The sequence below is a fragment of the Muntiacus reevesi genome, chromosome X (assembly GCF_963930625.1).
Source record: "Muntiacus reevesi chromosome X, mMunRee1.1, whole genome shotgun sequence".
Taxonomy (NCBI): domain Eukaryota; kingdom Metazoa; phylum Chordata; class Mammalia; order Artiodactyla; family Cervidae; genus Muntiacus; species Muntiacus reevesi.
The window spans coordinates 112,547,142-112,561,674 of record NC_089271.1 but is presented as its reverse complement, the minus strand read 5'-3'; the positions used below and the strand labels follow the sequence as shown (position 1 = coordinate 112,561,674).

At 40.4% G+C, this 14,533-nt stretch overlaps 1 protein-coding gene across 1 annotated transcript; it reads right to left on the bottom strand.

Annotated features, from left to right (window-relative positions):
• Positions 1 to 1,291: 1,291 nt before the first annotated feature.
• Positions 1,292 to 4,254, bottom strand: LOC136153572 (uncharacterized protein CXorf66 homolog). Its single transcript, XM_065915516.1, has 3 exons — positions 4,128 to 4,254; positions 3,288 to 3,444; positions 1,292 to 2,144 (listed from the first exon to the last, which is right to left on the bottom strand). Exons 1-3 carry the CDS (start codon positions 4,240 to 4,242, stop codon positions 1,292 to 1,294), a joined length of 1,125 nt encoding a protein of 374 aa, XP_065771588.1. The 5' UTR covers positions 4,243 to 4,254.
• Between the last annotated feature and the right edge of the window lie 10,279 nt (positions 4,255 to 14,533).

Here is a 14,533-nt window from a genome sequence, read left to right as displayed (position 1 = left end):
GCTTTTGTTAGTCCATACCACTTCTGTCCTTTATCGAACCCATCTCTGCATGAAATATTCCCTGGTGTCTCTAATTTTCTTGAAGAGATCTCTAGTTTTTCCCATTCTGTTGTTTACCTCTATTTCTTTGCATTGATAGTTGAGGAAGGCTTTCTTATCTCTCCTTGCTATTCTTTGGAACTCTGCATTCAGGTGGGAATATCTTTCCTTTTCTCCTTTCCCGTTTGCTTCTCTTCTTTTCACAGCTATTTCTGAGGCCTCCTCAGACAACTATTTTGCCTTTTTGCATTTCTTTTCCATGGGAATGGTCTTGATCCCTGTCTCCTGTACAATGTCATGAACCTCCATCCATAGTTCATCAGGCACTCTGTCTATCAGATCTAGTCCCTTAAATCTATTTCTCAGTTCAGCATGCTGTAAATAAGAACTGGCAGTCTCAAATAAAATTTTTTTTTTAAAAAAGGAAACGACTATCAGGGATTTCCCCAATGCAGTCAGCACGAAGCACACAGAGCCATTTCCGCCATGCACTGGGCACCCCAGAAAGACAGTCTTAAATTCTGAGGACACTATGTCAAAATTAAAGAAAATAGTTGGATTGAGACTTCAATTGAGTTCTAATCCAAGGAAAGGAGGAGCCCAGGGTACCCATCTTGCAATACTTCTATATTTGTGTGTGTGTGATTATGGTTCCCACCCAACTGTGTGCCTGTGTCCAACTCTTTTTGACCCCATGGACTATAGCACTTTAGGCTCCTCTGTCCATGGGATTTCCCAGCAAGAATACTGGAGTGAGCTGTTATTTCCTCCTCCAAAGGATCTTCCCGACCCAGGGATCGAACCCATGTGTCCTGCATTGGCAGGCGGATTCTTTACCACTCCTCCAGCTGGGAAGCCCATCCAAGTGACCAGATCTAAGCTGTTGTTGTTGCTGTTCAGTCACTAAGTCTTGTCCAACTCTTTGAGACCACATGGACTGCAGCACACCAGGCTTCCCTGTCCCTCACCATCTCCTGGAGTTTTCCCAAGCAGATCTAAAATAGATTTATATACCTCCAAAAGAGATTTATATCTCTAAAATGCAATAATAATTGCAAAAGTATCAGTTGGTATATCACACATTTATTTACTGTTTTTCAAGTAAATTGCCTCGAGATGGATAAGTCTAATCTCAATAGTGAAAACTCTAAGTGGAGTTTTCTTCTACCAGGTTCTTAAATATGGTGAGAATATAATAGTTGGTAGAAGTTTGCTTCTTCTACATGGGTGGTCCTTTTTTTTTTCTGAGGCCTTAATTATTTTGGGAAGTTCTATAGATGGCTTCCTTGCATTTTATATTGCACATAATAATTGTCTCCCTGTCACTCTCACCATCGCTGTAACATGTTGTGAAATGGCTATCATTCATGTTGTCATACAGTGCATTATCTTTGGGCTCTGTCTTGTGAAATGACTTGTAAAAGTGCTTCAGTTCACGTAAATAATCTGGAACTGGAATATGCTTCATATTCCTTTCTGAAATATGAGTGATGAATGGCTCAGAAGAAGCACTGCAAACAAGGCATTTTTCCATGTAGTACTGACAGAAATTCACTGGTTGAGGCCTAGATAATATCTCTGCACTACCTTCACAAGCTGGGCTTTTTAGTTTATGATGTCTCTGACGTTTGGTCCGTTTTGCTACACTTGATTGCTCAGGGACACTTTGACTCTTTGGATAGGGTGGAGAAGTTTTGGTTGGCTTGACCAGACATTGTAGGTTTGATGACCAAGTTGGTGTGATGGCCTTTCTTGGATAGGATGGACTGACCTGACGTGACCTGATATGCTTATGGGCGTGAGCCCGCCTATGTGCCTTTTTTGGACTGCGTGTTCTATGAAATTTTTCCTGGGGGAGTGATCCTAGCTCTCTTTTGGAAGTTGATGACTTGGATGGGTTTTTTTGACTTGAAGGCCTGACTAACTTTTTTGCACTTGAAGGTGCAGAGGCTTTTTGTGGACTTGAGGGCCCACATGACTTATCTATACTAGATAGCACGGATTGTTTTTCTGGATTGCTGGGACCAGCAGTCAGTGACTTGTAGTCAGTGAATGATATTTTAGATGACGTGGATGATGCCTCAGTGTTGCCTTCTTTCTTGACCCTGAAAATACAAATTTGAAGTATGACAATTAAAATCAGAAGAGTCCTTCTGCTATCACTGGAAAACATGGACTATTGTGTCAGTTTAGACTTTTTTTTTTTTTTTTGGCTCTAGCAGGAAAATTGAACACAGTAAGAATTGGAGTGTGGTGAAAACCATGACCCAGGTTACAAATTTGAACTTGTGTTGAATGCTTTTTCTTTTTCTTAATTTTACTGTTTCAAACACAATAGATAATCATATAGTCATGTATGGAATGACACAAACTTGTTTCAAATCTACTGTTGAGAGGGAGAGAGAGAATTTTATCTATTCCAGAAATTAAATTTTTTATAAAAAAAGTCACAAGCTGACATGCAACTGAGGCACAATTGGCACAACTTGTCACATAAAAACGTCTTTAGACCAAATTGATTGCTTTCCTATCATATTTGCACCATGAAGTTTTGTAACCATGCATATTTATCCTCACAAGTTTACTCTAAAACCAAAGAAATAGAACAGTGGTATATTTGGTCACCAGTCTTTGGTTTGGGAAAGTTTTAGGGACCCAGCATGTCAGAGCCAGCCTGATCCTCCTACATGAAAGGCACGGACTAGGGTCACTGAACACCATTAATAATTTTTCATGTTATTACATCTTAAAATGATAGATTATCCAAAATGCATTACTATCTTTGGAATGCAGAGACCCAACTCCTCTCTCCCCTGAGAAGATATTAATTCTGTCTTATTTAGATAGTCATTCCCTCTTTCTCTAGACTCAATTTAGAATGAATTTATCAGCCTGGGATTCAACTGAACCGTGAATAAGAGATAGTTTTGGCTAAACTTGATAATGTACTTGAGATCAGTCAAGAACTTCATCTAAGTGAACATATCCAACCCACACGATGTCGGTAGCTCTTTTGAAGTCTAAAGTTAATGTTAAGTAATGATAACAACAGTGAACCCTTATACGTGTACGTGCATGCGTGCGTGCAGGCACAGGCATGCATGCATGCCCCCCCCCAACCCCCGCCCCTTGTATTTTTAATTCATAGGTGTAAGACTTACGTTGCTGCTTTGGGAGTTATAGTGAAGAACTGAGTGTGCACCCTCACCCCACACCTTTTCTTTTTAATTCAGAAGTGTAAGACTTACATTGTTGCTTTATGGGATTCCTCGCCCACACAGATATACTGAATAAAGGAATGACATCTGATAATAAAGCCGATGATGAGGATAACAGTTAGGATAATGAGTAGATATCGCCTTATTCCCTGCATTCTGCCTTGCTTGGATTCAGCATGTGTAGATACTGTGAAAGAAAATGTATCATCAGAACATGTGCTACGTAACCAAGTTTGCTTCCATTTTGATGGGGTTTTGTTACTATAGGTCAATGTCAAATCTCATCATTTCTTTAAGCATGATAAGTGTCCACTATCATTTTCCTCCTTCTGTCATGTCCCCAGCCAGCCACAGTCTAGAAGCCAAATCTTGGAGCTACCTCTGGCTAATCAGTATAATTACCTAGGTTACCCCACACTGTGGCTTGTTCAACTTATGACCTAGGTTTTTGAGTGTGTGAATGCACTTGAATGTTGATGTGTGTGTGAATGCATGTGTTGGGAAAGAGGATGGTGCAAGAAAAAAACGTTCTTGAAATGTAGTATGTGTTAGGTACCACGCTAGATTAATTCACATATAATTTTCTAGTTTGGCTTGTGGAAGTGGGGGCAGGGGTTGGCGGATTAGGTGGGGAAGGGGAATGCAAGGGGATAATATGGCTGTACTCTTTGTTTCTATGTTGTTTGGAATTTTTACATGGAAGTAAAACTCTCAGATGTTGTCCTAGAAATTCTCGAAGACCTACTATAGTAACCCAGAAGAAGCAGCAGATTTCTTAAATCTAGAAAGCAGCTAGATTGTTTAATTAAGTACTTGAATGTATTTAAAATAATGGATCATAATTTCTAGCTTTTAAGGTTAGGGACATACCTGCAGTAGCAGATCCATTGCTTTCGTTTTTATCTAAACAACTATTTGTCCAAATTGATAAAAGGAAGACATAAATGAAGAGATTCATGTCCAGGACCTTGTTGATAGGTTTCATTTGCCAAGGAAACTGCTGAATTTAACATGGCTCAGCTTGTTTTAGGGGGCTATGACATCATAATCATAGAATGTCATGTCCTGACAGCCTAATCTCACCATGGAGAGGCATGAGCTCCTGTTACAAATATTATGAAAAGACTTTTAATCACTTACTTCTCCATTACATCAAATATTCTATAAAATTTGAATCAAAAAGTTTGAGACATTATTAAGCACAGAAGGCAGAGAAAATGGGTTAGCTCTAGATACTGAAGAACTATTTTAGTTTATTAAATGTTAAGGAAGTACCTTGCAGCCTTATAGTAGTTCTTGTGTGTTATAGAGGTCAAATCATCCTAGGGTATAAGTTTGTAGGAATTTTTCTTACTTCAATTAAGATTCTGAATATCCCTCAAGCTTTTTATTGAGGTTTTATTGAGCTAAAGACTCTAGCTCTTTTTATTGAGATAAAGGCTTTCTTGCTAGTGAGTGACATGATGAGATATCCATTTTAGAAAAACCCCTCTGGCTGTTGTGTGGGTACCAGAATCCTGGGGTTGAAGTAATTCAGACAATTAAAAGGCTGCTATGTCCAGCTGATAGAGGATGGTGGCTTGAAGCAGAGTGGTAAAGATGGAGAGTAATCAATGCATTTGAGGAGTTTTGATGTGGTTAGGACTTGAGGAAGGGCAGGCCATGGGGCATGAAGGAGAGAGAGGTAGCAAGGATGATTCATTGCTTCAACAAAAGCGTGTTGGAGATCTATGAGACAGGAAGTCTTGTGTTAAGAAGGAGAATTCAAACAATCACAGCCCCTGCCTTTAAGACTTGGAAATCTAAAGGGAGAGATAGTCACGTAAATAAACAATCACTAAGTTATATAATGGGGCTTCCCTAGTAGCTCAGTTGGTGAAGAATCTGCCTGTAATGCAGGAGACCAAGGTTTGACTCCCGGATCAGGAAGATCCCCTGGAGAAGGGATAGGTTACCCACTCCAGTATTCTTGGGCTTCCCTGGTGGCTAAGATGCTAAAGAATCTGCCTATAATGTGGGAGACATGGGTTCAATCCCTGGGTTGGGAAGATCCCCTGGAGGAGGACATGGCAACCCACTCCAGTATTCTGGCCTGGAGAATCCTCATGGACAGAGGAGCCTGGCGGGCTGCAGTCCTGAGGGTCATAGAGTCAGACATGACTGAGCAACTAAGCAGCAGCACAGCACAGGAAAAGGTATATAATGGGCTTCCCAGGTGTCGCTAGTGGTAAAGAACCCGCCTGCCAATGTAAGAGATGTGGATTCAATCCCTAGGTCGGGAAGACTCCTGGAGGGGGGCACAGAAACCCACCCCAGTATTCCTGTCTGGAGAATCCCATGGACAGATGAGCCTGACCTTACAGCCTGTAAGGCCACAGAGAGGAGGACACAATTGAAGTGACTTAGCATGCACGTACCCTGGGTGTGTAATGTCATATGCAGGCTATGATGTCACAGGATACAGTGCCACAAGAGCATGCAAAAGGACTGTCTCTTCAAAGTGGCAGTCATGTATGGATGTGAGAGTTGGACTATAAAGAAAGTTGAGTGCCGAAGAATTGATGCTTTTGAACTGTGGTGTTGGAGAAGACTCTTGGGAGTCCCTAGGACGTCCCTTGGACTGCAAGGAGATCCAACCAGTCCACCCTAAAAGAGATCAGTCCTAAATATTCATTGGAAGGACTGGTGTTGAAGCTGAAACTCCAATACTTAGGCCATTTAATGTGAAGAACTGACCCATTTGAAAAGACCCTGATGCTGGGGAAAGATTGAAGGTGGCAGGAGAAGGGGATGACAGAGTATGAGATAGTTGGATGGCATCACTGACTGAATGGACATAGGTTTGAGTAAACTCTGGGAGTTGGTGATGGATAGGGAACCCTGGTGTGCTGCAGTCCATAGAGTCGCAAAAAGTTGGACATGACTGTGCGACTGAACTGACTGAATTTCAAATTGGGGACTCCTGGAGGAGATTACCCTTGATCTGACTTGGGGTTTTGTGTGTGTGTGTGTGTGTGTGTGTGTGTGTATGTGTGTGTGTGTGTGTTATATCCTCCAAATAAAAAATTTTTTAAAAACTGGAAATAGAACTGCCATATGACCCAGCAATCCCACTCCTGGGCATACACAAATAGCTCTTCCCTATATGTGTGTGTGTGTGTGCAGTTATTATTTTCTCTTTATTATTTTCTCTATGTAAGGTTGCACAGAGTCAGACACGACTGAAGTACTTAGTATGCACATATGCAGGGTGTGTAATGTCATATGCAGGCTGTGATGTCACAGGATACAGTGCCACAAGAGCATACAGAAGGACTGTCTCTTCAAAGAGGGGACTCCTGGTGAAGATTACCTTTGATCTGAAGTTGGTTTGTGTGTGTGTGTGTGTGTGTGTGTTCAGTATTTTTTTTTATTAATTTGTTTAAAAAATTTTTTTAATTAACTAATTTATTTATTTTACTTTACAACATTGTAATGGTTTTGCCATATATTGACTTGAATCTGCCATGAGTGTACATGTATTTCCCCATCCTGAACCCACCTCCCTCCCCATCCCATCCCTCTGGGTCTTCCCAGTACACAAGCCCTGAGCACCCTGTATCATGCATCAAACCTGGACTGGCGACTCATCTCACATATGATATTCTACATGTTTCAATGCCATTCTCCCATATCATCCCACCCTCGCCCTCTCCCACAGAGTCCAAAAGACTGCTCAATACATTTGTTTCTCTTTTGCTGTCTCGCATACAGGGTTATCGTTACCTTCTTTCTAAATTCCATATATATGCGTTAGTATATTGTATTGGTGTTTTTCTTTCTGGCTTACTTCACTCTGTATAATAGGCTCCAGTTTCATCCACCTCATTAGAACTGATTCAAATATTTTTTAATGGCTGAGTAATATTCCATTGTGTATAATCTTCCTTATCCATTCGTCTGCTGATGGACATCTAGGTTGCTTCCATGTCCTGGCTATTATAAACAGTGCTGCGATGAACATTGGGGTGCACGTGTCTCTTTCAGATCTGGTTTCCTTGGTGTGTATGCCCAGGAGTGGGATTGCTGGGTCATATGGCAGTTCTATTTCCAGTTTTTAAAAAATTTTTTATTTGGAGGATATTTACTTTACAATATTGTGCTGGTTTTTGCCACACATCAACATGAATCAGCTAATCATTGATTAGTTCTAGTAATTTTCTGTTGGTGTCTTTAGGGTTCTTTATGTAGAGGATCATGTCATCTGGAAACAGTGAGTGTTTTGCTTCTTCTTTTCCAATCTGGATTCCTTTTATTTATTTTTTCTTCTCTGATTGCTGTGGCTAGGACTTCCAAAACTATGTTGAATAATAGTGGTGGGAGTGGACAACTTGGCTTGTTCCTGATATTAGAGGAAATGATTTCAATTTTTCACCATTGAGGATAATGTTTGCTGTGGGTTTGCCATATATGGCTTTTACTATGTTGAGGTATGTTCCTTCTATACCTGCTTTCTGGAGAGTTTTTTATCATAAATGGGTGTTGAATTTTCTCATAGGTTTTCTCTGCATCTATTGAGATAATCTTATGGTTTTTAATCTTTCAATTTGTTGATATGGTGTATCACATTGATTGATTTGTGAATACTGAAGAATCCTTGCATCTCTTGGATAAAGCCCGCTTGGTCATGATGTATGATCTTTTTAATATGTTCTTGGATTCTGTTTGATAGCATTTTGTTGGGGATTTTTGCATCTATGTTCATCAGTGATAGTGGCCTGTAGTTTTCTTTTTTGGTGGCATCTTTGTCTGGTTTTGTTATTAGGGTGATGGTGGCCTCATAGAATGAGTTTGGGAGTTTACCTTTCTCTGCAATACTTGGGAAGAATTTGAGTAGGATAAGTGTTAGCTCTTCTCTAAATTTTTGGTGGAATTCACCTGTGAAGTCATCTGGTCCTGGGCTTTTGTTTGTTGGAAGAATTTTGATTACAGCTTTGACTTCTGTGCTTGTGATGGGTCTGTTAAGATCTTCTATTTCTTCCTGGTTCAGTTTTGGAAGGTTATACTTCTCTAAGAATTTGTCCATTTCTTCCAAGTTGTCTATTTTATTGGCATATAATTACTCATAGTAGTCTCTTATTATCTTTTGCATTTCTGTGTTGTCTGTTGTGATTTGTCCATTCTCATTTCTAGGTTTTATTGATTCAATTCTTCTCTCTTTTTTTCTTGATGAACCTGGCTAAGTGTCTATTTTATCTGTCTTCTCAGAAAACCAACTTTTAGTTTTGTTCATCTTTATTATAGTCTCCTTTGTTTCTTTTTCACTTCTACTCTGATTTTTTATTTCTTTCCTTCTACTAACTTTGGGATTCTTCTGTTCTTCTTTTTCTAGTTGCTCTAAGTGTAAAGTTAGGTTGTTTATTTGATAGTTCTCTTGTTTCTTGAGGTAGGCTTGTATGGCTATGAACCTCCCTCTTAGCACTTCTTTTACCTAATCCAATAGGTTGTGGGTTGCTGTGTTTTCATTACCATTGGTTTCTATGCATTTTAAAATTTCTTCTGTGATCTGTTGTTTATTCAGTAGTGTGTTATTTAGCCTCCATGTTTATGATTTTTTAGATTCCCACCCCCCCCCCCCGTAGGTGACATCTAATCCTACTGCATTGTGATCAGAAAAGATGCTTGAAATGGTTTCAATTCTTAAAAATTTACCAAGGCTAGATTTATGGTCGAGGATGTGATCTATCCTGGAGGATGTTCCGTGTGCACTTGAGAAAAAGTTAAAATCTGTTGCTTTTGGGGGAAAGGCTCTGTAGATATCGATTAAGTCTACCTGGTCCATTGTATCATTTAAAGCTTGTGTTTCCTTGGTAATTTTGTGTTTGACTGATATATCCATAGGTGTGTAGGCTATTAAAGTCCCTCACTATTATTGTGTTACTGTTAATTTCCCCTTTCACAGTTGTTAGCATTAGCCTTACGTATTAAGGTGCTCCTATGTTGAGTGTATATATATTTATAATTGTTATATCTTCTTGGATTGATCCTTTGACCATTATGTAGTATCCTTCTTTGTCTCTTATTACAGTCTTTATTTCAAAGTCTATTTTATCTGATATGAGTATTGCGATTCCTGCTTTCTTTTGGTCTCCATTTGCATGAAATATATTTTCCAGCTCTTCACTTTCAGTCTGTATGTGTCCCTAGGTTTCAGGTGGGTCTCTTGTAGACAGCATATATAGGGGTCATGTTTTTGTATCCATTCGGCCAGTCTTTGTATTTTGGTTGGAGCATTTAACCCACTTACATTTAAGGTTAAGTTCAGTTCAGTTCATTCATTCAGTCACGTCCAACTCTTTGCAACCCCATGAATCACAGCATGCCAGGCCTCCCTGTGCATCACGAACTGCTGGAGTCTACCCAAACCTGTGTATGGATCTCATCCTCTGTCGTCCCCTTCTCCTCCTGCCCCCAATCCCTCCCAGCATCAGGGTCTTTTCCAATGAGTCAACTCTTCGCATGAGGTGGCCAAAGTATTGGAGTTTCAGCTTCAGCATCAGTCCTTCCAATGAACACTCAGGACTGATCTCCTTTAGTATGGACTGGTTGGATCTCCTTGCAGTCCAAGAGACTCTCAAGAGTCTTCTCCAACACCACAGTTCAAAAGCATCAATTCTTCGGCACTCAGCTTTCTTCACAGTCCAACTCTCACATCCATACATGAATACTGGAAAAATCATAACTTTGACTATATGGACCTTTGTCGGCAAAGTAATGTCTCTGCTTTTCAATAGGCTGTCTAGGTTGGTCATAACTTTCCTTCCAAGGAGCAAGCGTTTTTTCATTTCATGGCTGCAATCACCATCTGCAGTGATTTTGGAGCCCCAAAAATAAAGTCAGACAATGCTTCCACTGTTTCCCCATCTATTTGCCATGAAGTGATGGGACCAGATGCCATGATCTAGGTTTTCTGAATGTTGAACTTTAAGCCAACATTTTCACTCTCCTCCTTCACTTTCATCAAAAGGCTTTTTAGTTCCTCTTCACTCTCTGCCATAAAGGTGGTGTTGTCTGCATATCTGAGATTATTGATATTTCTCCTGGCAATTTTGGTTCCAGCTTGTGCTTCTTCCAGCCCAGCATTTCTCATGATGTACTCTTCATATAAGTTAAATAAGCAGGGTGACAATATACAACCTTGACATACTCCTTTTCCTCTTTGGAACCAGTCTGTTGGTCTATGTCCAGTTCTAACGGTTGCTTCCTGACCTGCATATAGGTTTCGCAAGAGGTGAGTCAGGTGGTCTGATATTCCCATCTCTGTCAGAATTTTCCACAGTTTATTGTGATCCACACAATCAAAGGCTTTGGAATAGTCAATATAGCAGAAATAGATGTTTTTCTGGAACTCTCTTGCTTTTTCGATGATTCAGTGGATGTTGGCAGTTTGATCTCTGGTTCCTCTACCTTTTCTAAAACCAGCTTGAACATCTGGAAGTTCACGATTCACGTGTTGCTGAAGCCTGGCTTGGAGAATTTTGAACATCAATTTACTAGCGTGTGAGATGAGTGCAATTGTGCAGTAGTTCGAGCATTCTCTGGGATTGCCTTTCTTTGGGATTGGAATGAAAACTGACCTTTTCCAGTCCTGTGGCCACTGCTGAGTTTTTTAAATTTGCTGGCATATTGAGTGCAGCACTTTCACAGCATCATCTTTCAGGATTTGAATTAGCTCAACTAGAATTCCATCACCTCCACTAGCTTTGTTCATAGTGATGCTTTCTAAGGCTCACCTGACTTCACATTCCAGGATGTCTGGCTCTAGGTGAGTGATCACACCATCATGATTATCTGGGTAGTGAAGCTCTTTTTTGTGCAGTTCTTCTGTGTATTCTTGCCACCTCTTCTTAATATCTTCTTCTTCTGTTAGGTCCCTACCATTTCTGTCCTTTATCGAGCCCATCTTTGCTTGAAATGTTCCCTTGGTATCTCTAATTTTCTTGAAGAGATCTCTAGTCTTTCCCATTCTGTTGTTTTCCTCTATTTCTTTGCGTTGATAGCTGAGGAATGCTTTTTAAAATCTCTCCTTGTTATTCTTTGGAACTCTGCATTCAGATGGGAATATCTTTCCTTTTCTTCTTTGCTTTTAACTGCTCTTCTTTTCACAGCTATTTGTAAGGCCTCCTCAGACAGCCATTTTGCTTTTTTACGTTTCTTTTCCATGGGGATGGCCTTAGTCCCTGTCTCCTGTACAATGTCAGAAACCTCCGTCCATAGTTCATCAGGCACTCTGTCTATCAGATCTAGTCCCTTAAATCTATTTCTCCCTTCCACTGCATAACCATAAGGGACTTGATTTAGGTCATACCTGAATGGTCTAGTGGTTTTCCCTACTTTCTTCAATTTAAGTCTGAATTTGGCAATAAGGAGTTCATGACCTGAGCCACAGTCAGCTCTCGGTCCTGTTTTTGCTGACTGTATAGAGCTTCTCCAGCTTTGGCTGCAAAGAATATAATCAATCTGTTTTCAGTGTTGACCATCTGGTGATGTCCATGTGTAGAGTCTTCTCTTGTGTTGTTGGAAGAGGGTGTTTTCTATGACGAGTGTCTTCTCTAGGCAAAACTCTCAGCCTTTGCCCTGCTTCATTCTGTACTCCAAGGCCAAATTTGCCTGTTACTCCAGGTGTTCCCTGACTTCCTACTTTTGCATTCCAGTCCCATATATTGAAAAGGACATCTGTTTGGGGTGTTAGTTCTAAAAGGTCTTGTAGGTCTTCATAGAACTGTTCAACTTCAGCTTCTTTCACATTACTGGTTGGGGCATACGCTTGGATTACTGTGATATTGACTGGTTTGCCTTGGAAATGAACAGAGATCATTCTGTCATTTTTGACATTGCATCCAAGTACTGCATTTCAGACTCTTTTGTCGATCATGATGGCCACTCCATTTCTTCTAAGGGATTCCTGCCCACTATAGTAGATATAATGATCATCTGAGCTAAATTCACCCATTGCACCATTTTAGTTTGCTGACTCCTGGAATGTCGACATTCACTCTTGCAAATCTCCTGTTTGACCACTTCCAATTTGCCTTGATTCATGGACCTAATATTCCAGGTTCCTATGCAATATTGCTCTTTACAGTATCAGACCTTGCTTCTATCACCAGTCCCATCCACAACTGGCTATCGTTTTAGCTTTGGCTCCATCCCTTCATTCTTTCTGGAGTTATTTCTCCACTGATCTCCAGTAGCATATTGGGCACCTACCAACCTGGGGAGTTCATCTTTCAGTGTCCTGTCTTTTTGCCTTCTCATACTGTTCATGGGGTTCTCAAGGCAAGAATACTGAAGTTGTTTGCCATTCCCTTCTCCAGTGGATGACATTCTCTCAGACCTTTCCACCATGACCCGTCTGTCTTGGGTGGCCCCACATGGCACCCAGTGAGTTAGACAAGGCTGTGATCCATGTGATCAGATTGGCTAGTTTTCTGTGATTATGGTTTCAGTGTGTCTGCCCTCTGATGCCCTCTCACAACACCTACTGTCTTACTTGGGTTTCTCTTACCTTGGAAGTGGGGTATCTCTTCATGACTGCTTCAACAAAGCGCCACTTACCTTGAAACATTTAAGATTATTTTTGATAAATATGATCCCATTACCATTTATGTTGTTGTTTGGGGTTTGATTTTATAAACCCTTTCTGTGTTTCCTGTCTAGAGAAGATCCTTTCACACTTGTTGAAGAGCTGGTTTGGTGGTGCTGAATTCTCTGAGCTTTTGCTTGTCTGTCAAGTTTTTGATTTCTCCTTCATATCTGAATGAGATCCTTGCTGGGTAGAGTAATATTAGTTGTACGTTTAAGTTTCTAATGAAAGATCAGGTGTTATCCTTATGGGGATCCACTTGTGTGTTGTTTGTTGCTTTTCCCTTGCTGCTTTTAATATTTGCTCTTTGTGTTTCATTGTTTATTTTTTTTTACTTTGACTGATATGTGTCTTGTGATGTTTTGCCTTGGGTATATGCAGAGTACATCATGAGAAACGCTGGGCTGGAGGAAGCACAAGCTTGAATCAAGATTGCCAGGAGAAATATCAATAACCTCAGATATGCAGATGACACCACTCTTATGGCAGAAAGTGAGGAAGAACTAAAGAGCCTCTTGATGAAAGTGAAGGAGGAGAGTGAAAAAGTTGGCTTAAAGCTCAACATTCAGAAAACTAAGATCATGGCATCTGGTCCCATCACTTCATGGGAAATAGATGGAGAGACAGTGGAAACAGTGTCAGACTTTATTTTTTGGGGCTCCAAAATCACTGCAGATGGTGATTGCAGCCATGAAATGAAAAGACGCTTGCTCCTTGGAAGGAAAGTTATGACCAACCTAGACAGCATATTGAAAAGCAGAGACATTACTTTGTCAACAAAAGTCTGTCTAGTCAAGGCTATGGTTTTTCCAGTGGTCATGCATTGACATGAGAGTTGAATGGTGAAGAAAGCTGAGCGCCAAAAAATTGACGCTTTTGAACTGTGAAGTTGGAGAAGACTCTTGAGAGTCCCTTGGACTTCAAGGAGATCCAACCAGTCCATCCTAAAGGAGATCAGTCCTGAGTGTTCATTGGAAGGACTGATGTTGAAGTTGAAACTCCAATACTTTGCCCACCTGATGTGAAGAGCTGACTCATTGGAAAAGACCCTGATGCTGGGAAAGATTGAAGGCAGGAGGAGAAGGAGACAACAGAGGATGAGGTGATTGGATGGCATCACCGACTCTATGGACATGGGTTTGGGTAAACTCCGGCAGTTGATGATGGACAGGGAGGCGTGGCATGCTGCAGTTCACGGGGTTGCAAAGAGTCAGACACGACTGAGCAACTAAACTGAACTATCTTGTTTTGGACTCTCTGGGTTTCTTGGACTTGGGTGGCTATTTCCTTCCCCATTTTAAGGAAGTTTTTGACTAATATCTCATGCCCTTTCTTTCTGTCTTATTTTTGGCCACCTATGCTTCGAATGTTAGAACATTTAACATAGTTCCAGAGGTCTCTGAGTTTGTTGTCAGTTCTTTTAATTCTTTATTCTTTTTTCTCCTCTGCTTCATTTATTTCCACCATTTTATCTTTCATCTTACTTATTCTCTCTTCTACATTAGTTATTCTAGTGTTGCTTCCCTCCAGAGTGCTTTTAATCTGAGTTATTGCATTTTTCATTACTGATTGACTCTTCATTTCTTCTAGACCCTTCTTGAACATTTCTTGCATCTTCTCCATCCTTGTCTCTAGTCTATTTATATGTAAC